This window comes from Mustela erminea, chromosome 9, assembly GCF_009829155.1.
Source record: "Mustela erminea isolate mMusErm1 chromosome 9, mMusErm1.Pri, whole genome shotgun sequence".
Lineage (NCBI taxonomy): Eukaryota > Metazoa > Chordata > Mammalia > Carnivora > Mustelidae > Mustela > Mustela erminea.
Genome location: NC_045622.1, coordinates 31,253,036 through 31,278,910, shown reverse-complemented (window position 1 = coordinate 31,278,910; position 25,875 = coordinate 31,253,036). Strand labels below are relative to the sequence as shown.

The 25,875-nt window shown below is 35.5% G+C and overlaps 1 protein-coding gene across 3 annotated transcripts in view; it reads left to right on the top strand.

Moving 5' to 3' along the window:
- The window catches only part of ARHGAP42 (Rho GTPase activating protein 42), a 293,252-nt gene that overhangs the window by 79,542 nt on the left and 187,835 nt on the right, over positions 1 to 25,875 (top strand). For all 3 annotated transcript variants that reach the window (XR_004289597.1, XR_004289598.1, XM_032360563.1), the window contains exon 3: positions 14,505 to 14,566. Coding sequence is in view for 1 of the 3 variants with exons in the window: in XM_032360563.1 (XP_032216454.1) it covers positions 14,505 to 14,566 (62 nt within the window). In the remaining 2 variants the exon portion in view is untranslated. The remainder of the gene's footprint in view (positions 1 to 14,504; positions 14,567 to 25,875) is intronic.

Here is a 25,875-nt window from a genome sequence, read left to right as displayed (position 1 = left end):
GGAGAAATACTAGGCAAAGGGGGGTAGGGAACAGATTCCAGGTCTAAGGAAGGGGTGAATGAAGGCCTTGAGAGCAAAGGAGATACCCAAGGGAAAAATAGCATGTGTGAAGGTTGTGGACAGGTAGATAAGACTTAATACACCCTGTGTGGAATCTGAATTTTAACCTAAAGGTAATGAGAAGCATTGCAATATGTTAATCAGAGAAATGATGTTATATTTGCATTTTAAAAAGATTAATTTGACTGCCTATGGAAGATTTAAGAAGGCTACCCCAGATGAGCTTTTTAAAAAAATGTTTTACTTGGCTATATCTCTGGGCGTGTGCCCAGAAGAAAATGGGTCATGGGTAGCCTGACTTTAATAATGTAACTTATGGATATGATATCTGTTTTTTTAATACACTGGCATTGACCCACAGAACTGCACTTAGAGTGCATCTCTTTAATTTTCTTTATGAATAGAATGGTCTTAGTAAAACTGAAATTGTATGGTTGACTTGTAATTGCAATTCTGAATCATGACATACCCATGATTTTTTTTCATAATTTCTTGCATAATAACAAATATCTTTTATTGCCTATTGCCTATTGATAAACATCAGGTACCATAAAGGTAAGTGGTGTCTTGTGTGGATGTTAGGTGCATAGTTTACTATTTTGTTAGTAATTACCTAGTTTACCCGCTCATGTTGAATATAGTCTGCATGGAAAACAGCTTTTGAAGATAACCATTTTATCTCAATTGTTTTATGTCTTTCTGTCCAGAAGCTGCATTTCTTTAGTACTAGAATAATTTTAATACCTTCTTCATGTACATGAGGTGGGGAGTTGTACTGGCTATTATTTTTGTTTATTTAAATTATCAGAAAGTATTACTTCTGATTTAGAAATGTTGGCTTTGTTTCTTAGAATCCCAAGTTTAGTATCTTAGAGTAGATAGAGACCCTGGAGAACATGGGAGCTAACTCTTATCATTTTTTTTTTTTTAGACACAGGCGAAAGGATGTGCTAAAGTCACACCAGTATTAGAACTTTGATTGCCCAGTTCCTAGGTCAGGAACTTTGAGATGAGTTTGCTTGTTCGTTTGTTCACTCATTCATTTATTGATTCAATGATTCCTTCCTTCCTTCCTTCAATAAAGCCTTATCAAGCACCTGTGATTTGTCAGACACTGAGTGCTAAAGACACATCATTGTGCAAAGCAGAAAAATAATCCCACTCTCATGGGGATTTGTGAGAGTAGTTAGATAAGAGGTATAAGTTAATTGTACATGAAATTAGACTGATAAGTGCCATAGAGATAAAAAAGGAGATTTGATAAAAATTTTTCTTAAGTAATTTTAATGCAGAGAGAGCTAATTTTAAGAGTGGTATCACTGCAAACTTCTTATAAAGTAAACCTATTTTATCTTCCTTTCCCTGTGTAGTCAATCAGATTTATATGACCATGAAAACACTGACTTATTTCTAGATTTGAAAGCTTGGTGCCAAAGTCATAAAGGTAGTAAATACTTCTGAGCCATGGTAGTTGTAAGCACTTGATTTTTTTTCTGAAGCATTTAGAATGTGAAAGCATTTCTCCAGTATATCCTTTTGTTCTAGACCATTGGACTTCTTCCCTTGCTTGGGCATATTCAGTCTGTGCACTTGAATGTTCATCGTCTTGATGTATGCAGTCTTGAAGAAAATGAAGGTGTAACATCCTTTTAGCTGGAGTATAAGGATTGAGAGCCAGAGAATATCTTAGAGGGCTTTGCCATATGTTTAAAGTTTCATTTGCATGTTCTCAAGAGACACGTAACGCTTTTGTTTGAAGTTGTCCTTTAGGAGGTTTATTCTGGCATATATGTGTTAAATTATAGCACAGAAATATTTGCCAGAGTGAGTCAAAGATTGCCTTCCTCAGCTAGTCTTTTATGGACCAAGAGAGAACATTTCTAAATGTGAATGAAAAAATGAAAGTACAGTTTCATTTTGACATAAAATGTTTGGACCAGAAAGGCAATAGTCTAAAAACTGTTTGAAATAAGTGAGTTAGGAGGCAGGACATGGACACCCAAGAGATTACTGGAAAGCTCATTGGCAAATGGCAAGGACAAATATATGAACACTGAAGAGAGGCTTGGTGGTTGTGGGGAAGAAACAAAGTATAAAGGGAGAAGTTAGAAAGCAAGAAAAGAGTTGGATAATAGGCTTAAAAAAAAAAAAGTTTCACTTATGTACTAAGCTAGGAATAGCTAGTGGCTGGACAAAAAGGCTAATTCTGAGTGATTCTTTGACACAGAATTCAGAATAGATGCTAAGTCATGATTCAAAGTACTGTGGGGAGAAGATCTTTCAGGTCATGCTTTATTCTTGGGACTCAAAGATGATGTCTTATTTCCTCCATAACCAGAAGGGCCAAGAGTACTACTGCCATTGAACATAACAATAAGCTTCAAGGAGGAAATAGAGATAATTCTTACAAATTTTATTAAAATGTATACAGTTTTCTATTTAAATATAGTTTTAACTCTTAATTCCTCATACAAAGCATACATTTTTCCTCTGCCTGCCTTCCACTAAAGCCAGTAGTTTCGAGATTGCCTGTTATCAGAATCAGCTATGGGAAGCCTTTAAAATTTGACTTCTGGGCTCTATCCTGGGCCTGAATGAAGGTGGAATCTCCTGGGATGAAACCTTAGGAGTGTTTAATTTTGGGAGGTTCTTGGTATCTGATATTAGCCTGTGGAAAACCACTGCTCTCAACAATAGACTTGTGTTTATACCGAGGGGGGCTCAACTGGAGAAGGTACGAAAATAGGGAAAAACTCTGTTTCAGGGTTTCTGCTTTTTGGATCACCAGATCTTTGATGCTCAGCATTTTCCCAGTGGAACCATTAATGCTGTAGAAGATACATGTTTGTAGGAAAACCTGGTCATTTATTGCCACATCATTGTCCTTCACAGCCTGAAAAAAAGGTTTTAGTTTATGCAAAACAAGGAGATGTGGAACCTTAAAATGAGAGATGGCATTCATGGGCCAGTGTATATAGCTCTGCAAATCTCCCAGAGATTGGAAAAAAAAAAAAAAATCAGCTTTTCAAATTAAAATCACCAAGTGTGACTTAATTCATGCTGGTTGACTTTGGATTCAGTAGCATTTCCCATCAGTAATGATTATCTTTGTGCAAAGACGCTTATGTACAATTTAGTACATGCAAATATGAATAAAATCTTTTTATATCCTTACAAAATAGAAGAAGGTAAAAATAAAAATAGTTTTATGATATAATTTACGATAATACTGAGGAGAATGTGCTGACTGCTTTAAGTATAGTAAAAACAAACCTGCTGTGCAAGCACCAAAGCTGGAGAAGGGACTTCTGACTGGGCTCATGAGAAGATGCTTGAATAGAGAGGGTCCTAGGGGTTAGGTAAGTTACAGCTTAGCAAATGCAGGTAAAGGAAAGGCATGAAAATGGGAACTATAGGAATGTCTACTAGTTTCAAAGTGCTAAGTTAGAGATTAGAAAGAGTAGCATTTCAGGCAATGGTGCTTATAAAGGCACCTATGGTCACATACTGGAGGTTCCACATTGCTTGCAATATGGAGTTTGGACTTAATCCAAACAACAACCTTGAATGAGTAAATAATGGCATAATCAAATGTGCCCTTTAGGAATTTCTTCTGACCAATAGTACATATGATGAATTAGAGTCCTAGAAGCTTGGAAACCAATAATTAGGCTGTCATATCCCAGCAGAGATGAAGTGATATCTTTCCATGGGTATGGAACAAGAGGAGAGAGGACAGAGATCAGCAGTATTTGGTGACTGGATGTATGGAAGGGAGGATTGAGGTTAATCTATCACTTGAGTTACTAGCAGAATGGTTTTATGAGCCCATTTATGTGTTTATATGTGGCAGAGTACCTGAGTATAGAGTGGAATTATGAGTCAAGTTTTGACACATATTAAGTTTTGAGATGCAGACAGACTCTCTAATAGAAGTTCTTGGGACATAACTGGATTTGCTCAGGTTCATGAGCTGGAGGTGTAGGACCATGCCTAGAGTAGGGGGAAAGTAGATACATCTCATGTGGGTTCAAAGTTTTCGTGTGGGTTCAAAGTTTTACTCTGCAAGTTGTTAGCTCTGTGATCTTGGATATTACTTAACCTCCATATTTCAGATTTATTATTCGAAGAATAGAATGGTGAAAGAAGATTTGGGTGTTTTATTTGTGGCCACCTTGTGGGGTATTGAGGATTAAAGAGTGTGTGTCATGGTGGTGCAAGTGTTAAACAAATCTCCTCCTCCACCCCCAACCCTCACATCTCCCTGCTCTTCCTCCTTCATGAGGATAGAGTACATGGGAATAACTTCTTAGACTTGGGATGAAGAGAAATAGCTATGTGGAGAGAAGAGTGATGATGGAAATGACAGAAATGTAGCTAGAGGTGGGGAAGTGGAAGGTTAGAAGCTTCATGGGGAGCTGTTAGCTTTTGGGAAAAAGAGGGCCCCTTTCTGATGCAAGTTAAAGAGGATGAATAAATACAGTGTTAATCAGAGGGTCTTGAACTTCTCTCAGAAAAGCAGGAGGCTAGGCCATCTGGTACCAGTGAGTGAGGGGAAGTTGGGGCTGGGTTCTTGAGAAAGAAAATTCTTTTTCGATAGCCTCTGTGGGAAATAGGATTAGGAGTAAACTAGAGTCGAATAAAGGGATTGCCAAAAAGCAAAAAGCTAAGGGGTTAGATAGCTTGAACTCTTAGTGTCCTTGTGGGTGTGTGAATTACAGCAGGGAAAAGGTCACTGGAGGTTAAGAGGTTGTGGAAAAGAGAAGCTGGATGTTGGACAAGGAAGCGGATGTTGAAGCTTCAGCAGGGTGGTGGCAGGAGGATTGGGTGCAGAGGAGTGTGAATGGGGTGCCTCTGTGGAATGTGAAAGAATGCTGGGAGGTGGTAAGGATTGGTGGTTTTGGTGTAAGCGGCTGTCAGCAACAGATTACTGATTGTTCCCTTTAAGGCAAGATATCTGTGGCCTGATTACCCCTTGAGCATAAACAGCTCTGGGACTGTTTGCTTTTAAAGATGATAAGTCTGTTCTTTGCTATAAGGTGGTAGGGTAGTAAGCTGGCAATACCTTCCCTGCCTCCCTCCTCCCGCCTTCCTTCTCCTCCTTTGGCAATAATGGTTTGCTGAAGTAGAATAGACTTTGGAATGAAATAATCAAAATTAAATTCCTGCTTCTCCACTTAACTAGCTTTGAGATCATGGGACAAGTGACTCCAGGTGATTGATACTCTTTTTTTTTAATCTGGAAAATGAAGCTAAAACCTACTCAGTACCTCATACCGTTATGTGAATTGAATGAGATAGTATGTATGACATCTCTGCCTCTTGGTAGAAGGGCTCCAAAGTGTGAGTGGTCTACATACTGGGGGAGAATTGTTTCTGGTTTGGGGCTTGTTTTGGCTTTAGGAAACATGTCAAATGACACTAAAATAAAACTAAACTAAAATAGGACAACATCAGATCTTTAAGAAAAAGGGGGGCATGTAGCTGGCTCAGGTAAGTGCTCAACTCTTGATTTTGGCTTAGGTCATGATCTCAGGGTCATGAGATCAAACCCCTCATGCAGCTCTGCATTTAGCAGGGACTCTGCTGGAGACACTCTCTACCTCTCTCTCCATGTACTCCAGTTCACACACACTCTGTCTCTCAAATAAATAAATCTTTAAGAAACAAACAAAACAAGGCAACATCAGAATAGCAAAGGTCTCCTATAATATATGCTTTGAAAGAAAACAAAAGTATGTGACTTGTAAACTGTGTTATGCACAACAATACATATTACATTAACATAAAATCTCAGAGTCAAAGACCTTTGGGATTCAGAAGAAATTCATTTGAAGTAATGAGATGGTGTGAAGTCTTCAAAGAAACCAGCTAGAATGAAGTTTGAAATTGTGTGAAACTGAAAGGCTGTCTTTCTATATTGGTATGTATTCATTTGCCAAAATTTGACTTGAATATTATATAACATATATGCCCTGCATTCATATGTATGAGTATACTAAAACTCTCAAGTACTTGGTAGTTCAGCAGTTTCAAAGCAGATATTACAACAAGACCCTCTCTCCATTCAGAGAAAATCTGGGAAGGAAAAACCATTAGATAATGTAGAATTACTTCTTTGCCTCCAGTGTGACTTTTCATCTTGGAGTCCTGATTCTCCTCAGTTGTAATAGGTAATCCTAGCCATCTGGAATGGTGTAGTTCTCTTTTACAAGTGAATCCCCTGGAAAGAAGGTGTAAACTCTTTGAGTCCCATTATGCCACTGAGGATAAGAGAAACCAGACAGAAAATCACCTTATACCAAAAAAAGTGAAAAATTGATAGTCTTGCCAGAAGTTCTAAATTTCAGCCCACATGTGCAGTGGTGGGTAATGTTGGAACCCATGTTCATAGATGAAAGTATAGCATGGTAAGTGCCCGAGGACATAGGGAATGTCAGAACCCAGGTGGGGAGGGAGGCATAAAGAACAGGAGTTGGGAATTTAAAGGAGACTAGATTACAAAGAGTCAGGGTAGTATAGTTAGAGGATAAACAGAAGCAAGTAAAAATAGAAAGAAATGGCTGGGTATTGTGGATTCCAACGTGAGGATTCTCTCTCTTTGCCTTGTGTGTCTAGATTGGCATCTGTGTACTGAGTGGAACAAACATGGCACAGTTGATGGTAATGGACAAGTGATGAAGCAGAGATGCGGCAGTTTTTACTCTGTGCAGGATACAGGGACAACTTAATAAAAGTTTAATTTTGTGACATTTCATTTGTAGGTTATGCATTTCTCATTGTTCTTTAATGCTTAACTAGAAAACTATGCTATAATATCAAACACATTTTTATTACTAAAATAATATCTAATATGTTCTAACTTGGTATATCTCATATTTGTTGAAACCTAATACACGTGCATGCAATGCTATACAGGGATACACTAGTAGGATATGAAAGAAGAATTTCTTTTTTCTTTTCCTTTTCTTTTATTTGAATTCAATTAATTAACATACAGTATATTATTAGTTTTAAAGGTAGAGTTCACAGATTCATCAGTCTTATGTACTACCCAGTGCTCATTATATCACATGCCCTCCTTAATGGCCATTACCCAGTTATCCCATCCCCCTATCCCACTCCCCTCCAGCAACCTTCAGTTTGCTTCCCATGATTAAGAGTCTTTTACACTTCCTCTCCCTCTCTGATTTTGTCTTGTTTTATTTTTCCCTCCCTTCCTCTTTAATTCTCTGTTTTGTTTCTTAAATTCCACACACGAGTGAAATCATATGATAATTATCTTTCTCTGACTGACTTATTTTACGTAGCATAATACCCTCTAGTTCCATCCATGTCTTTGCAAATGTTAAGAATTCATTTTTATAGAATGACTGAAATTAACAAGTCAGGAAAGAAAAATTTGAATACAAGTTTATAGGGATTTGTTTTCAATATAAATCTCTTTGATTTATATTTGGAAATTAAAAACAAAACAAAACAAAATAAAAAACAAAACTAAGCACCAGGAGGATGTTGTGGAGAAGTTGGCTTAGTTACCTGAAAGATAACTAGAATTTCTATGTTTTCTTTTTTTTTTTTTTTTAAGACTTTATTTATTCATTTGACAAAGAGAGAGAGAGATAGCTAGAGAGAGAGAGAGAGAGAACACAAGAAGTGGGAACCACAGGTAGAGAGAGGAGAACCAGGTTCTCTGCTGAGCAAGGAGCTCGATGTGGTACTATACTAAATCCCAGGACCCTGGGATCATGACCTGAAGCGAAGGCAGACGCTTAATCCACTGAACCACCCTGGCGCCCTGAATTTCTGTGTTTTCAAGGGAACTTGGATTCTAAAAGGCTGTGAATTGTTAGAAGAAAGTCTGAGGGCCTTTGAGTATGTGGGTACAGTGACCTATCAGCATTCAGCAGTAGGCCCGTGATTTTTTTTTTTTTTTTTCTGTTGGTTTCAGAAGCAATTTATTGGCTTTGCAGCTAAGCAACCATGGAGCTTAAAGCCACAATATTTGATGTTGTGGCTCCCAAAAAATAATAAGAGTTTGTGGTTGTGAGTAATGTTTAGTATTACAGTAGAGAGCCTGTCAGGTGGGGGTGTTAATTGTTACAAAGACACACAATATCCAGTTAACATTGTGTGGAGAATTAGTGTCACTTTTTATATTTTGCTGTCTGTTTTGTAGACATAGTATTTCTTTTCAGGCATAACACAGTGATCCTGCTTCTTGCTTTGTTTATGGGTTAAATTGTTCCTGAACCAAAGCTTGCTGTTCAGTTACTATGGTATCTTTGATATTCTAAAGTTCAAAGAATTAAAACTTCCTAAGTGGGAGTTTCAGGTATGACCTGCTGATGTGGTACCCTGTTAGATCGTTGCATACTTTATACCAAAGTATGCTGAATATCACTTGGCTGTGTATATTCTACTGTATATTCTACTTTTATTTTTTTCGGTGTGGCCAGATCTAGAAGCATATGATACAGTCATTTGCTCTGGCTCATATTCTCAGTTAAGTGTTGATATTATACGGCTTTTCTCCTACTTCCTGTGGAAAAAAAAGTCATTGCCAGAAGAATGCTAAGAAAGACCTTGATAACCTACATCGTCCACCCAGATAGAATAGTGGAATGACTGTTGGAACATTATCTGGACTTCTAAAATGATTGCATTGGTTCAATCTGGCTTTTATAGGCTGTTATAGGTTTTCATGTTTTCCTTGAGATTTAACCAAGTCTAAATCCTAGTGCTAACTCAGTTCTCTCCATTCATCAGCATATCTGAATGTCATAGGTGATTTACTCACTTAATAAGTAAAAAATATGTTGCTGACATAATTGTATATGTGACTGAATTTGTGATCTATACTTCTGTTTGGGTATGTATTTATGCTGCTTAAAAGTTTGAGAAAAAAGACTCCTGGGAAAAATATTTAACATATCATTATCTGAATTATGATATAAATGTTAGTTGGCTATGAGAGAGACATGCTTTCTCAGTTCTCCTGAAAATCTTTAAAGCTCAAGCAGATCAATTTTTGAAACATTTAATAGTATAATGCTTACTACTTACAGTAATGGAGTCATGTCAGTAATGAACAGGGAGTAATTTCCTTTATTCTTTCTCGTTCTTACTTACAAGCACTAACCAGGTTTTCCATAGTCAAAAGTAGTCAGGTGAACTTACACCTGCTGAAAAGATTGAGTTAGGAAGTAGATATTTTAGACAATTCAGGAATGTTTTAGAATTTATGATATTAGTAAATATAGAAGCCATTATCCTACTTCTTCACTGTGTAGATATATTTTAGCTGTTGACTTTCTGAATGTTTTTACTCTTGGGACCTGTCATTAAATACACCTGAATAATAAATTTCTATTGTTCCAAAAGTGTTTTTCCAATATCACATTGGAGAGATGAAAAGGGAACTTTTAGCAGTATTCTTAATCTCAATAACTTGTTGCAAAGTTAACATCTATATATGAAATGGAATTTTGATTGCTCTCCAGTAATCTCATGGTCCAGATGGCCAGGAAAGGGAAAGATTATTACTGGTGAATACAGCCAGGAAAGTTTCATGCAGGTGGCAAGAACGCGGCTAGCTAACATAATTTTCCAAAGTATCTAGCTTTTCCTTTTAAAAATATTTTATGAAGCCTAGCATATGAGTTGGTATGTTTCTCTGTGTATAGCAAATAGATTGTGGAAATGTATTATTAAAGTCATTAATTCATTTAATGATCCATCTATTGAAAGTCCACTGTGCATTAAATATTATTTTGGGGATATTGCTGTCACTTAATTAAGCTCCTGTCATACCAACTAGGTATGGGCAGAATCTATGATTGTAAGACCAGCTGTTAAATTTGATGTTAGTCTGGATCTCCAAAATCAGATAATGAAATGGTTATTTATGTAAATATTAACATTGATAAACAAGCTATGGAGCATCACATATAATTGCTTATAAAAGAAAGTATTTGGGTATTAGAATTTGCATGTAATACAAAATATTTTTAGATTTTACTTAAGTAAAGTCTTAGAAGATATTGCTCAAGCAGTCAACATCACTGTGATGGGTGCTGGAGGAGTCCTTTTGTGTGTTTTGTGCCCAAGGCCTGGTGGGGAAATAGACTCTCTATGAGTTTTCATGGTCTTTTAAGGCATTTGTTGGTGCTAGGTACCAGAAATTCTAATACTGGCTTCTCATCTATGAGGAGTTGCTGGGGGTATGGTAGGCAGCTTGAATCTACCTAACTTCTGTCAGGGGTTCCTTTAGAGTTTGAGCATGGGCCAGTCTAGGAAGTGATCGGTTATCTATCTGTCCTTTGCCCTAAAACCCAGCTTATACAATATTTGGAATTGTTTAATATCTGCTTTATAGGATTGTTAATTCCTGTTTTATTTCTGTGTTATATTGTGCTTTGTAAACTACTAATGCAATACTTTGACATTAAAAATAAAAAGACTTAGGGGAAAGCATCAGATATGGATTGAAAAGGTTAGTAGGTTGCTGTTACTAATGGATGAAATGGTGTTCCTAGCTGTTCCTTTCCATGTAAGACAAATGACAAACATGAATACCTTCATTTGGACTAAGAAACATACTTTTATGGAACTGAGACTATACTGTATAAAGAATAAATTTCATTTTTTGAAGTAATTTCCCTGAAAAATCAACAAAAGAAAAAGAAGAAACAGAACTTATTGTCAAATTGGGGAAGACCCAAAAAACTGCTGGAGGGGAGTAGTTTTTATTGTGAGGAACCAGACATGCATCATGTTCAAATTTTTCTCCTCAGACATTCTCATTATAATAAACTATTTCTGTACTGAGTCTATAAATAGTATTTATATGGGAAACAGACCAGAAAACCATTCAAGTTAAACAGGAAATAGCATCATTAATTTTTAGACAAAGAGGTACAACAATATTAAAATGAGAATCTGAGTTTCTTTACTTAAAATCAAAATCTGACTTAAGGCATCTGCACAATTTACTCTTGAAGTAGTAATTACTTGGGGAAGCCTTTGGACTTCCAAGTTGTTATAAGATGATGCTCCTGGGACTACTAGGACACTACTCCATGAGACAGTGGTTGCCTCCTGGGTTGACTAAATGGAAGGTTCTGTTGTTATCCCTGACACTCTAAATCAAGCTACATCTTCCTTTATTCCAAAAATACCTGTTGTCAAATAAATAAATAAATAAATAAATAAGTAAAAACAAAACGAAAAACCTTTTTGTCAGGCTTCTATGTGGTAGGTATTTACTTAACTCTTTGGGAAAATTAGTTCGGGAATTTAGCCTCCTAAAATTAAGTCTAGTAGGAAAATAAAGCATTTATAGTATGTTTCATTATTTCATTATTTTAAAAAGCTAAAGATTTTTATCAGGCTTAATAAAAACTAGCAACCTCTCATCTTACAAGCTTTGCCACTTAACTACTCACAAAGACCACTTTGAACTTTTAGCCAATTCTTCTGTTTCTTTCAAGATCATAATTATCTTGCTAACATTTGACTTTTTCCCGAGTCTTGTATACCCTCTTTTCATTTTTTTACTGTTATGTTTATATCATGGTGACTTTGTTTGTAATATGACTAAGTTATTTCATTTATTTTGATGGTGTTACATATATAGCTGTTTTCCCAGGAGTTAATAATTGCCTTTGAATTTTCTTTTAAAAGACTATAAATTTCCTTTCCTTACATTCAGATACATCAGGATATCGATCAGTTCTATTTTTATTGTCTGGAGATATTTCCTGGAGTCTATGACCTATTGCTCCAGTCTAGATAAGATCCTCTCTGAACCTTTTGCATGCACAGCAGTTGACCTGGAATATCACTCTGTTGACATAAGAATTTCATTTGCTCCCATGCTATAATTGGATCTCCTACTTCTAGGTCCCATATCCTCTTTTCTTGGTTTATTCCCAGGTTTTAGTAGAGTGCCTTATCCAGTAGCTTCCCATAAAAGCAGCATATGAGGGTAGTTGGTTTTTAGTTTGTTTTGTTTTGTTTTTAAATAAAAAGCTTGGGAGGCATTGAGTTTGAACTCTGGGGTTTAAGTGCTTATTATACAGACTTTAATTATACAGACTATCAACTTTCTTTCATCTCTTATTTTCTCACCTTCAGGAGTACCTGCTGCTTCTAATTCCTGTAGTCCAAAATGATTTACCTTCCATTGTCCAAAATTTTATTGACTTTTTTTTTTTCCAGGCTTACCAATAGAGTTCTTTAATAGCAATAAATATAAATAAAAAAAAATAAAAATAACTGCCAGGATGATGGAATGCTTTCTTTACCCAAAGTATAAAAATATAATATACTATTATATACTCCAGCTAAAACTTTTTATATATTTGTAAAATGTTTTTCTGTTCAACTTATTGTTGTCAGAACTGTGTTGTATTTTAGCACTGTTACTGTTATTTTTGTAGAAATTAAAACCTCATTTTCCTAAATTAAAAAAAAAGTTATATTTCCTCTAAGGTCATTAATGTGTTTATCAGATTAATCTGAGTCTCTCAGGTAATCCTTTGATTTCTCTTTTGGCAACTGTGAGTAAAATCCAATGTTAAGTAATCATAGGGATAGCATTTCAAATCAGATTAGTTAGTGTAGGCCTACTAGTTTTAAAAAGAGTTGGGGGGGGCACCTGGGTGATTCAGTGGGTTAAAGCTGCTGCCTTCGGCTTGGGTTATGATCACAGGGTCCTGGGATCGAGTCCTGCATCGGGGTCTCTGCTCAGTGGGGAGCCTGCTTCCTCCTCTCTCTCTCTGCCTACTTGTGATCTTTCTCTGTCAGATTAAAAAAAAAAAAAGTGGAGGGAAAAACCCTAGATTGTAATTTCAAAAACCTGAATGAAAAAGAATATTTTTCTGGGGCACCTGGGTGGCTCAGTGGGTTAAGCCGCTGCCTTCGGCTCAGGTCATGATCTCAGGGTCCTGGGATCGAGTCCCATGTCGGGCTCTCTGCTCAGCAGGGAGCCTGCTTCCCTTCCTCTCTCTCTCTGCCTGCCTCTCTGCCTACTTGCGATCTCTCTCTCTCTCTCTCTCTGTCAAATAAATAAATAAATAAATAAATAATCTTAAAAAAAAGAAAAGAAAAAGAATATTTTTCTTAATAAGTACTGTTATGAGACTCTCGATTTATTTTCCTCACTTACCTGCCTTTATTGTAGGCTTTATGCCAGAGTTACTAGACGTCTGGTCTTACAGAATGTTTTTAATATTATTATAGGTAGAAAGGAAATGGTAGGGAGCCTAAAGAATAAAGACATGAAAGGAAATTTCAAAGCTTAAATGGAAATAATTTTCGCATTCACCTTGTTTTGTTAGTTTTGTAATCAAAACTTTCTAACTTTAATTATGAAACATAAGATACAGAAATTGTTATGGATGAATTACTGTTTTACAACTGCCAATTGGGACTATGCATTTTTAAAAAATATGCTGTTGTAACTACCAGTTTATTTTTTGGTTTATTCTTCCAGTGTTTCTGAGTATTTGATACTTGCCCCTAGCTAGAGCAATAAGAATTCAGAGAGCTCTCTAGAGCAGGGCTTATTCCATCTGACTGGGGAGAAGCCCTGCTCTAGAGAGCTCTCTGAACTTGTAATGGGTGCCAGGTGTTGTATGAAAGTATTGAATCAATAAATTATGCACCTGAAACTAACAAAACACTCTGTTAACTGGAATTTAAATTAAAAACTTGGGAAAAAACAAAAACAAGGAAAAAAAGTAAAGCAGTGCTTCTCAACTTCAGTATGTAAATGGATCACTTGAGGATCCTATTAAAATGCAGACTCTGGAGTGAGGCTTGAATCTGTATTTCTTTTTTTTTTTTTCTATTTTTTTTTGAAAATCTGTATTTCTGACGAACTCCCCAAATGCTGATGCTGGTAGTCCTTCTGGCTACCCTGATGACTCACAGAATAAACTACCTTGATACTGGAGTAATACAGAATACAGACCTGGTTTTAAATATCTATAACTGCTGTGCTTCTGGACAGAAGTCAGTGGGAGACATTGTGTTACTGGCTGCTACTAAGTACATCTAAATAGTGCTGGATTTATTGCTTTTTAGAAGTTTAATATATTCATTATTTGTAGGATTCTGTTTAGAAGCAATTTCAGTAGTAAACTTTTATTTATTAAGGTTTGTACATTACATACATAAACTGTATTTCCCTAGCGTCTTTGAAGAAAAAGTATACTTTGTGTGTGCTAGACTTTAATTTGCAGTACACAAATATCTGTTATCTATAGCTATTATCCATTGATATCCTACTGTATATACTGTTCTATGCTTATAGAAGCATAAAGCCACAGAATATAAACACATTTATAACCAGCTTCATTGTACTGTTTATTCCTATGCAATTAAAATTAGCAATGAAAAGAGGTTAATGCTTTTTTTTTTTTTTATCTTCTAAATAGCTCAGTCACTAAAGGAATTTGCAAGATTACTCATTGCAGTAGAAGAAGAAAGGAGGAGACTGGTAAGTCTGTTCCCCATTTTTTAAGAATAAAGCTTTGTTTGGACATATTAAAAGACTGAACCTTATGAATTATACCAGACCTTACAATGTCATAGATGTACTAAAAGTTAAAGAAATGATTTTGAGTATGATGATCAATTATTGCTAATGATTATATATACCATTTCTGTTTATTTCATTTGTTCATCAGATGCAAATTATATTCACTTTGCTTTCCAGTTAGTTCTTTCAAGAATTAAAAATATTGAATTGTCATCATAAACCCATTCTAATTGAGTAAACTTAAAAAAAAACTTCAGTGTTATAATAAAGATACATTCCAAGTATTAAAGACAATTCATAGAAGGAGCAAATAATTCTGCCAGGGTGTTAGCAGGAGACTAACTTACTTATTTTCTCTCTTTTTCTTTCTTTTCCTTCCTTCGTTCTTTCCTTCCTTCCTTCCTTCTTCTAAATGTTGAGGAGACTTTCTTAAAAAGGTGACATTTCAGTTGTGTCTGAAAGGCTGGGAGGATTTTGCTTGGCTGAGAAGAGTGGGGAAAGCATCGTAAGCTGATGGATTAATTTGCATGACAGCATCAGAGTATAGTTCTTAGTAATACATTTATTCATTTACCAATATTATTTTGTACCCATTTTGTTCAAATATCTGTGAAGGCCTCTATAACCCTGGCTTCCCATTTGTATATAGGAAAAATAGCAGTACATATCCCATAGAATCGTTGTAAAGCATTTGTAGTAGCACCTGGCACATAATAAATGTCGATGGTAAGATGTTGTCACTTATAGTGAGGGTTTCAGACTTTTTAAAATGTCATCTTTATCACTGGCTTCACCATCTTTTTGGGAAATTATATATACACCTATGTATTCAATGTGGATTAAATGTAGTGTCATTCTGTTGACTGGATAAGGAAAGCAATTTCAGAAGGATGGCGTGACTCAGAAAATACTGCCTGAGCTAAGGAAGAATCACACAACCCTTACTTAGCAGTCATGTAAATGAACTTGAGTAGAGGACACAAGGGGGGAGAAAGTACTGTATATATTTTTAGAATAAGGCAAATGGATGGTTCTTAGAAAGTATTAGAAGATTGGTAGTTTGGGCCATATATAGGGTTTAAGAGCTGAGCTTAAATTTTGGTGTGTGTTACAGGAAGGCAAAATAGTTTCTGAAAAGAATTGGATAATCAGTATGGGATTTAGGAAAGATTAATTTGATGGCATTGTGAGAGATAGATAAGGTGGGGGTTTCAGGGGTGACTATATTTTCTTACAAAATATCGCCATACCATGATCTGGCCCTAGTACCAGGTAACTAGCCATTCAGTGTAATCTGTGTTAGATACATATAAGGCATTATGGGAGGCTGACCCTTTCTGCGTAGGTCAGATGAAGCTTTTTTGTGGAGGTAAGTTTGATTGGAGTCTTAAGACTAAATAGTATACTTTCAAGTGCTTTATCTATAATCCTTACTCCAGTTCTCTCAACTATGCAATAGAAGTCCAAGTTTGATAGGGGCATGTGAGTAGGAGGTGCCTTACTGCCCAGAGAGGAGCTGATGAGGAGAATGGGAAAAAGTGGTTAGGTAATATAAAAATAGAGTTGTAAATGGTATGGAAGCCAGGAGAATATATGGTTCAGGGTTGAGTGAGGTTGTTATTTAAATCCTGTGCAAGTAGTTCAGGAGAATGATAAGCCAGCTAGCAGGGGCTCTAATTTTAGAAAATGTATTGAAAGAATATGGGTCTCTTGTGTTTGTAGGAGTAAAAAGAGCCAAAGAAATGGTCTTTTTTTTTTTTTTTGCTTTCTATAGGAGACTCATTTTATTTTTTTATTTTTTTTTCCTTCATGTCTTTGGACTATTTATTTATTTTTAAAATTAAATTTATTTATTTTCAGCATAACAGTATTCATTATTTTTTTCACCACACCCAGTGCTCCATTCAATCCGTGCCCTCTATAATACCCACCACCTGGTACCCCAACCTCCCACCCCCCCAGTCACTTCAAACCCCTCAGATTGTTTTTCAGAGTCCATAGTCTCTCATGATTCACCTCCCCTTCCAATTTACCCCAACTCCCTTCTCCTCTCTAACTCCCCATGTCCTCTATGCTATTTGTTATGCTCCACAAATAAGTGAAACCATATGATAATTGACTCTCTCTGCTTGACTTATTTCACTCTGCATAATCTCTTCCAGTCCCGTCCATGTTGCTACAAAAGTTGGGTTTTCATCCTTTCTCATGGAGGCATAATACTTCATAGTGTATATGGACCACATTTTCCTTATCCATTCATCTGTTGAAGGGCATCTTGGTTCTTTCCATAGTTTGGCGACCGTGGCCATTGCTGCTATAAACACTGGGGTACTGATGGCCCTTCTTTTCACGACATTTGTATCTTTGGGGTAAATACCCAGTAGTACAATTGCAGGGTCATAGGGAAGTTCTATTTTTAATTTCTTGAGGAATCTCCACACTGTTCTCCAAAGAGGATGCACCAACCTGCATTCCCACCAACAGTGCAAGAGGGTTCCCCTTTCTCCACATCCCCTCCAACACATGTTGTTTCCTGTCTTGCTAATTTTGGCCATTCTAACTGGTGTAAGGTGATATCTCAATGTGGTTTTAATTTGAATCTCCCTGAGGGCTAGTGATGATGAACATTTTTTCATGTGTCTGATAGCCATTTGTATGTCTTCATTGGAGAAGTGTCTGTTCATATCCCATTTTTCGATATGATTGCCTGTTTTGTGTGTGTTGAGTTTGAGGAGTTCATTATAGATCCTGGATATCAACCTTTTGTCTGTACTGTCATTTGCAAATATCTTCTCCCATTCCGTGGGTTGCCTCTTTGATTTTTTGACTGTTTCCTTTGCTGTGCAGAAGCTTTTGATTTTGTTCAACATAGTATCAGAAGTCTTAGCAACAGCAATCAGACAACAAAGAGAAATAAGAGGTATCCAAATTGGCAATGAAGAAGTCAAACTCTCTCTCTTCGCAGATAACATGATTCTTTATATAGAAAACCCAAAACACTCCACCCCCAAACTACTAGAACTCATATAGCAATTCAGCAATGTGGCAGGATACAAAGTCAGTGTGCAGAAATCAGTGACTTTCTTATACACTAACAATGAAAATACAGAAAGGGAAATTAGAGAATCCATTCCATTTACTATAGCACCAGGAACCGTAAGATACTTGGGAATAAACCTAACCAAAGAGGTAAAGGATCTGTACTTGAGGAACTACAGAACACTCATGAAGGAAATTGAAGAAGACACAAAAAATGGAAGACCATTCCATGCTCTTGGATTGGAAGAATAAACATTGTTAAAATGTCTATACTGCCTAGAGCAATCTATACTTTTAATGCTATTCCGATCAAAATTCCACCGGTATTCTTCAAAGAGCTGGAGCAAATAATTCTAAAATTTGTATGGAATCAGAAGAGACCCCGAATCACTAAGGAAATGTTGAAAAACAAAAATAACACTGGGGGCATCACGTTACCTGATTTCAAGCTTTATTACAAAGCTGTGGTCACCAAGACAGCATGGTACTGGCATAAAAACAGACACATAGACCAGTGGATCAGAGTAGAGAGCCCAGATATGGACCTTCAACTCTATGGTCAATTAATCTTCGACAAAACAGGAAAAATATACAGTGGAAAAAAGACAGTCTCTTCAATAAATGGTGCTGGGAAAACTGGACAGCTATATGTAGAAGAATGAAATTCGACCATTTTCTTACACCGTACACAAAGATAAACTCAAAATGGATAAAAGACCTCAATGTGAGACAGGAATCCATCAGAATCCTAGAGGAGAACATAGGCAGTGATCTCTTCGATATCAGCCACAGCAACTTCTTTCAAGATATGTCTCCAAAGGCAAAGGAAACAAAAGCGAAAATAAACTTTTGGGACTTCATCAAAGAAATGTTCTTATAGCATTGAAGAAACCAGAGGAAAAGGCTCTTCCTCTGAACTGCGAGGAAATAAAGATCATTAGTTAAAATATAGAACTTTGGACCATAAATTGTTTAGAGAGAGGTTAATAGTATCAAGAAGGAGTGGTCATCTGCTCTAAGAGGAGTTTATAGAAATAGTTTAGAAAGCCAAGAGCCAAATATATAAGAGAAAAGGGATCATGGGTTAGTGATAATGAACCATAAAAGGTAGACATCATAAATATGTCAAGGAAAGATTAATGGTCATATTTTCACAGATTTTTCTAGCAATACTCAGAGCCATGGACTGAGCAATAAGAAGAGTTAGGAGGTAAGATTCAAGTGGTGGGCACAGAAGCTGTGCTTGATTATAGGCTCATGGATCTGTGTAATACGAAAGTGGGTCTTGAGTAATTGTAACTATAGCTGAGTCAGGAGGTGACTGATGGCTTTAGAGAGCAGAGACAGCAAGCATTACTACTGTACTATGTTGACGGTTCACTAACAATAAAAGAAATTCTGAGACAAGGAAGTTGTTATTGAGAGTGGGAGTTGAAACATGCTGAATTTGGCAGTGGAGTTGGTCCAGATAGTAATGAAGTTAAGATGTGGGTAAGGAGGGAGACAGACCTTGGGAATCAAGAAGGCTGAGCTCGTAAATTTGGATGTTTATGAGCAGAATCTTGAGGTCATCCAAAATGATGACTGGATAAAGAGCAAAGACCAATGAGAAGAAATGGCTAGGGAATGTGGTAGAGTGTCTTATAGGCAGTGGAAATGGAGATTGAAATGCAGACTCTTAGTGTTTCAGAGATCTTCATTTCTGCCTTCAGCCATGTTTCTCATGTTGATACAAGGAGGAAGTTCTGCATTCATGAGTGACGTCATATTGCAGGTTTTGATTGCTTTACCTGTTGTTTCAAGGAAGATCTGAAATAAAGTATGCAAAATAATGAAGAAAAATCTATAGATAAAAACCTAATAGATTACATGTCCACAGAGATTACATAAAAGTAATTATTAAACATACAATCTAACTATTGAAGGGAGTATCGCTTCTAGTCACATGATGTTACTACAACCAAGGGTATAGCTGGTAGCAGATTTTGTGAAGATATGCTGAAGAATTTCTCTTTTAAAAATTTGTACTTCAAAAAAAAGTTTGTACTTCATTTAGGAAGTAGAATATTTTAAGTGTACTAAGAGTATAAAGGGGTTCTGTAATTGAAAAAGACATTTTAATTATCTTTTACAGTGAAAAGTCTTGACTTATTATATATTATTTGAATTTGGCCAAAATCTAAGTATGTTATAACAGCAACTAAACAAAAATAAACTCTCAAGAGGATGATAGAAGACACGTAACAATTTAAACAAGTTCTCTTGTTTCCAGTGATTATCATACTTAGTATGATGAATACAATATCTAGGTAGCCTAAAGGTTGTTTGCAGAAAAAAGCCCAAAGAAATATTCATTTGTTTTTTGAAGAAATGGGACCTCTTTTTTAGTTCCTTTCTAACTTGAAGTATTAAGTTAAAAAATTCTGCTAAAGCCAACTAAAAATGCATAGTTTTAATGCAACAACATAGTGACTCAGGGACAGTAATAGGAAATATCCATTTCAGAAACTTTTGAGGATGTAGTTTATCCTGTTTCATACTTTTTGCTGGAAAAACTGGATGCAGTATGCATCTAGAATGCAGTATTTTTCAAGATGTTGACTGACATCAGCCATCATGTGGCTATGCAAGGACAGCTTTTAATGATACAAATATAAGAAGTAATTTAGTAGCCCTTTGTAATGGTCTTAGTAAAATGCTTATTACTTACAGTGAGGATATTGTTATTGATGAGTGACATGGGCTCTTTTTTTTTTTTCAAGTGTATCTTTATTTGAAATGTTAGAATTTTTCCCCATAGAATGCAGCACTTAAATGATTAGAAATCCTGTAGATCAGATGTCCTGTTACAAAGACCCTGAATTCCCACATCAATGAGGGACATCTAAGCCATCTTAGATCATCTTCCCAGGATTTATATTCTTCCTATTCACTGCCCCATCAGTCTTTTTTATACTCGAGTACTGGAAGTACTTTCCTGAAATGGGCTAGGTGTCTGGGTATTACTTAGGAACCAAAAAATCATGAAGGAGGAGGAGCAGAAATTTACAACCTTAACAGTTGTTTCTTTAGTAAGAGTATTAAAACCTCTATTTTCCTTTCTTACATTTCTTTTAAAAGTATAAGCAATCCAACATAAGGATTAATAAGGGATAAAATAAAAAATATTCTTTCTTTCTTTATGTTTTAACAAAATTAGATCTTTATTAAAAAAAAGAATAAATGTGTCAGAAATATGAATTACTTGGTTATTGATACAAGATTTTGAGCTGTCATGAGTCTTCAGATATTTAAAAAATGTGTGATGCCTAATACATTAGATACTTGTCATATGTTGTTATTGAGCTCCTGAAGTGTGTTAGTTGTTGTGTGGTTTATATTATATTTCTGTTGGGAGGCACTGCTATAGATAATAGCTAACCTGGAGCATTTTCAGCATTTCCAGCTTTACTATGTTGCTTAATATGTTTTAACTAACCTGATTTTAGCAACTTAGAGATTTTATAATAAAGAGAGCAGTTTAGAGATTACATAATAAATCTCTGAGGTGTGTGCTATGAATACCCCCATTTTAAGAAGAACAGTCTCAAGGATACATAGCCAGTAAGTGGTACTTTGAGGATTTAAATCCAGGCTGTTGGGTTCCAGAGCCTTCACATAATTCGTAATGTTAAAAACTAAGACTCTGTTTTAGTTAAAAATTGCATAATAACAATAACAAACACGTATTGTTAATACAGTATGTGAGATACTCTGGTAAGTGTTTTAGGTCTGTTATTTTAATATCAACAAAAATAAGGGAAGAACAGGTATTATAGGTTTTAAAATTAGATTAATTTTTCAAATATTTGGTCATGTATTTCAGGAAAAACTCAATCCATCAATCAATTGACATTTTCCACATGAAATTTTGACATGTGAGAGCCAAAATATGCCCTATTTAAGTCCCATCCCCCAACCCCCTACCCTCATCACCATCTTTGAATCAAGGATTCATGGAATTGAGAATGTTTTAAATGTCAAAAATTTCATGTCCTTATTTTTGTTGATTAAAGATGATTTCCTTTATTTAATCTTTGACATTACTCATCAGTAGGTGATGTTGATTAATCCCTGAGTTTCTAGCACTGGTGCTGTTATATACTAAGTCCAATTATCTGTGAAGCAATCCAGTTGTTTTTTTTATTGTCTCAGATGAATGAAGCATGGTAGCCAACATTCTGCATGCATGAGTATTGATTATGTTTCTGGTATATTTTAGGTTAACTTTTATTAGAAACAAATTTTAGGTATGCTGGCCTATTCACCAACATCTTTATACAGTGATTTCACCTGAAATCTAAAAAAAACAAGCCATCTCAATGTTCTCCACGTTCAAAGTTCTGATTTTTCACATTTATTGAATTGCAGAGATTTCCTATAACTTTCTAGTATGTGGCGAAATACTAAGGTAGAATTGAGAATTGATCACACATAATTCAGCATGACTGCAACACTAGTGGATTTAATTTTTTATTGATAACAGTCCTAGTACTCATTTGTATTTTTTTAAATGTGCAAAGTACTTTTATAGACACTTGTGTTTTATTTTTACTACAACCTGAAACTGAGCTCAGACCGTAAATGAGTTACTCAAGGTAGTGCACTCCACTAGTAAGTGACAGAGCCGAAGACGTAGGACTCCTTTTCTGGTCTTTGGACTTCCAGCTCACTGGAAGTCATTCTTTCAGATCCTTGTCTTCCCTTTTTTATTGAAGAGCAGAGGCCTGCGAGGGCAAAGGCCTGATCTCTTTTGTATTTTTTCCTATGTATTGGGTGTTTCCATCTCTATATTGGCCATATTGGTTAGCCAAAATTTAGTAGTGTTTAGTTAACACATACAGAAAAAGAAAAGGTGGTTGTTGAGAGTTATCATAGCTTCTTATTTACCGTTTCTCAGATTGTTTCACTAAGTTCATTGTGGACAAGTATAAGAGAAATAAAATTTCTTTGAGGAAATTCATTAATTTAGTGTGAAGGACTTGAATAGGGTAGTTGCTAGGATTTCAGAAAATACTTGAGAATTGTGTCTATTGATTTTAAACTGGAAAATACTTAAGACACTAACTGGAAATGTGTGTTAAAATTCTAAAATTTTCTTTTAATACGTATGATACAGTGGTCAGACAGTGAAGCCTATCCTGGCAGATGGCTTTGTAGTTATTTTGTTGCTCATTGACATTTCTACCCCAAAGTATAAAAAGGGAAAATGAAAGAGATAAATCTGAAACTCAGTGGTCTTGCTCTGTATTAGCTCTTGAAAAAGGATAGTTGGAAAGAAGGTTTTATTTTCCTTAGTAAAATTAAGGTTTGTATGCTCAAGTACTGCTGTAATGGCCAGCTGTCAGCTAAGGTAAATTAGCTGGTGCAAATTAAAAAAAATGTATTTGTATTTTGGTATATCAGTTTTGCTAATATTTGGCTGTGATTTTTGAGTATGTGTGTGATTGATGCCATTTTCACAGATGGTATTTCATGGATATATATCAAATTCCTAGATTTAAAGATTTGTAAATGAATAGATGATAGTAAACATCCAGTCTTTATATTTTCCACTTTCCCAAGATCCCTTAATTCTGATTCTTTTTTAAGATTAACTTTGACTGTATGGAAGGATTTAAAGGGAACTTTCCACAGATAGTGCTGTTTTAAAAGCAATTAATTTAAAATTAAAATTAATTAAAAATAGGATGCTTGAAATGTCCACAATAGCCAAACTATGGGAAGAGCCTAGATGCCCATCAACAGATGAATGGATAAAGAAGATGTGGGGTGTGTGTGTGTGTATACACACAAAATGGAATATTATGCAGCCATCAAAAACCCTGAAATCTTGCCATTTGCAACAATGTAGATGGAACTAGAGGGTATTATGCTAAGCAAAATAGGTCATTCAGAGAAAGACAATTATCATATGATCTCACTGGTATGAGGAATTTGAGAAATAAGATGGGATCATAGGAGAAGGGAGGGAAAAATGAAACAAGAGGAAACCAGAGAGGGAGACAAACCATAAGAGACTCTTCATCTCAGGAAACAAACTGAGGGTTGCTGAGGGGAGGGGGGTGGAAGGGTTAGGGTGGTTGGGTGGTAGACACTGGGGAGATACGTGCTATCGTGAGTGCTATGAGTTGTGTAAGACTGATGAATAACAGACCTGTACCCCTGAAACAAATAATGCATTATGTGTTAATACAAAAAATTTAAAAAAATAAAATAGGATGCTTCAATAAAAAACTTTCACATGCTTTTATAGTCAAGATATAAACTGGAATTGAAGATTTTCACTTTAGCTTTGCTACTTTGGCATGACTCTTTGGGTGTGAAGTTTTCTGTTGCTTAGGGCTGTCACTGTTCATATGAGCTGCAGTAGCCTGCTGCCAGTCATAGCACCTGGCTGCCCATCTCTTTCCTCCCATCTCTGTTTCTTGCATCTTCCTGACTTAGTCATTTATCCCAGTTGTATAGGCTGCTTTACTTTGGAATCTTATGATTACACATCATGTTGAAATCTTTCTATTTTTACCTTTGTGTTTTCAGAAATACTTATACTCTGATGTCAGCCATCATATCTCATTGGTACACTTGGGAATATGGTAGTCTTTGCTATATTCATAAACTGTGTTTGTTTGTTTTTTAAATATAAACCATGCTTTGTTTTTTTTGATAATAAATACGAAGATACTTTCATATTATAAAAGGTGAAATATATAGAAAGCCATTGTGTAACCATTCCACAAAAGTTCTTTAAGACCTGGATGGGGAATTTGATTTTAAAGGGCAGAGAAAATAAACCTAAGTAAACATAAAGTAGACTAGAAAAACATTGGCAAAAAAGATCATGAAGGGAAATTTTAAGTAATGTGACAAGGCTGTGGATAGTTGGGAAATACAAGCTGAGAGACCAATCCTATACTCAGAAATAAGGGGTTGAGGTATTCTTCATTGAGCAGAATGTTTTTATTGTTGTTTGTAATTAAACCATAGTCATAGTGTTCATGTACTACCGAAGAAGTTACAAATTTAATTACCACCAGGAATAAAGAGAATGAAGTCTTTTAAAAAAAATTTTGAGGTAATTATAAATTCACACACAATTATAAAGAATAATACAGAAATCTGGTGTATTCTTTACACAGTTTCTCCTATTGGCAACATTTTGTAAAATTAAAAAAATAAAAAGTATAATAACTTATTATATTATACTTTATGTTATAATACTAATTAAAATTAACAAATTATTCAGAATCTTGCTATTTGCCTCAGGATCAGAATTCATAATTGAAACACAAGCTTCCTCCACAAGGTGAGTTATAAATACTGCCACTAAACCTCGTGGAAATTCTTTCTGGAGGGAGCCTCATTCCCCCCAGTAAACTAACAAAACAAAACAAAACAAAACAAAACCTTTAAAATGAACTCTGATTGGCCCAGCTCAGGCCACTTAAAGATAATTGACCAATTACCCGAGGCCAAAGGGACAAAGTATGTTATGTGTGTTCCTCTGATTATCAGGGCTGTTTTCAAACACAAGGGAATTATTGTGATTTGGAAATTACCCAACTTTTGTATATTACAGCATAGTAATGGCCTTATGAAATTTCTAGTTAACATTGTCATGTGAACAGAATAGGATGATAGTGAATTGTATATGAAATTTTACAGGAGTTAGAAAACACTATGTTCATTATCCAAACATTGGAAACATTCACTTTAAAAATCAGGAAACAGACAAGGATGTGCACTCTTCCTGCTTAAATTCTATGTTGTTTTGAAAGGTCCCAAGTCTGTGGAATAAAATAAAACCAATGGCATAAAAGATATTGTATCTTTGTATCATTTCTTGATGTGACTATCCCACATACAAAATTCTAAATCAACAGCGAATTTATTCAAAATAAGAGTCTAGCCAGGTTGATAATTATACATAATATTGTTGTATACACCTTCAGCTTGCAACAAAAGAATAAGCTACTTAAAAATAACTCAACAAAGGATGTGCCGGACTTTTATGTATGAAATCACAAAACTTTATTTTAAGACATTAAAGAAGAGCTAAATAGAAAAAAAAATGTAGTGAATCAGTGAAAAAGAATGATTTTAATCAGTATGCTGATTTGCTAATTCATCAAATAGGGATTTGGGGAGAGATGAGACAATTGTGCTTCATAGTAGTTTCTCTAACTCAG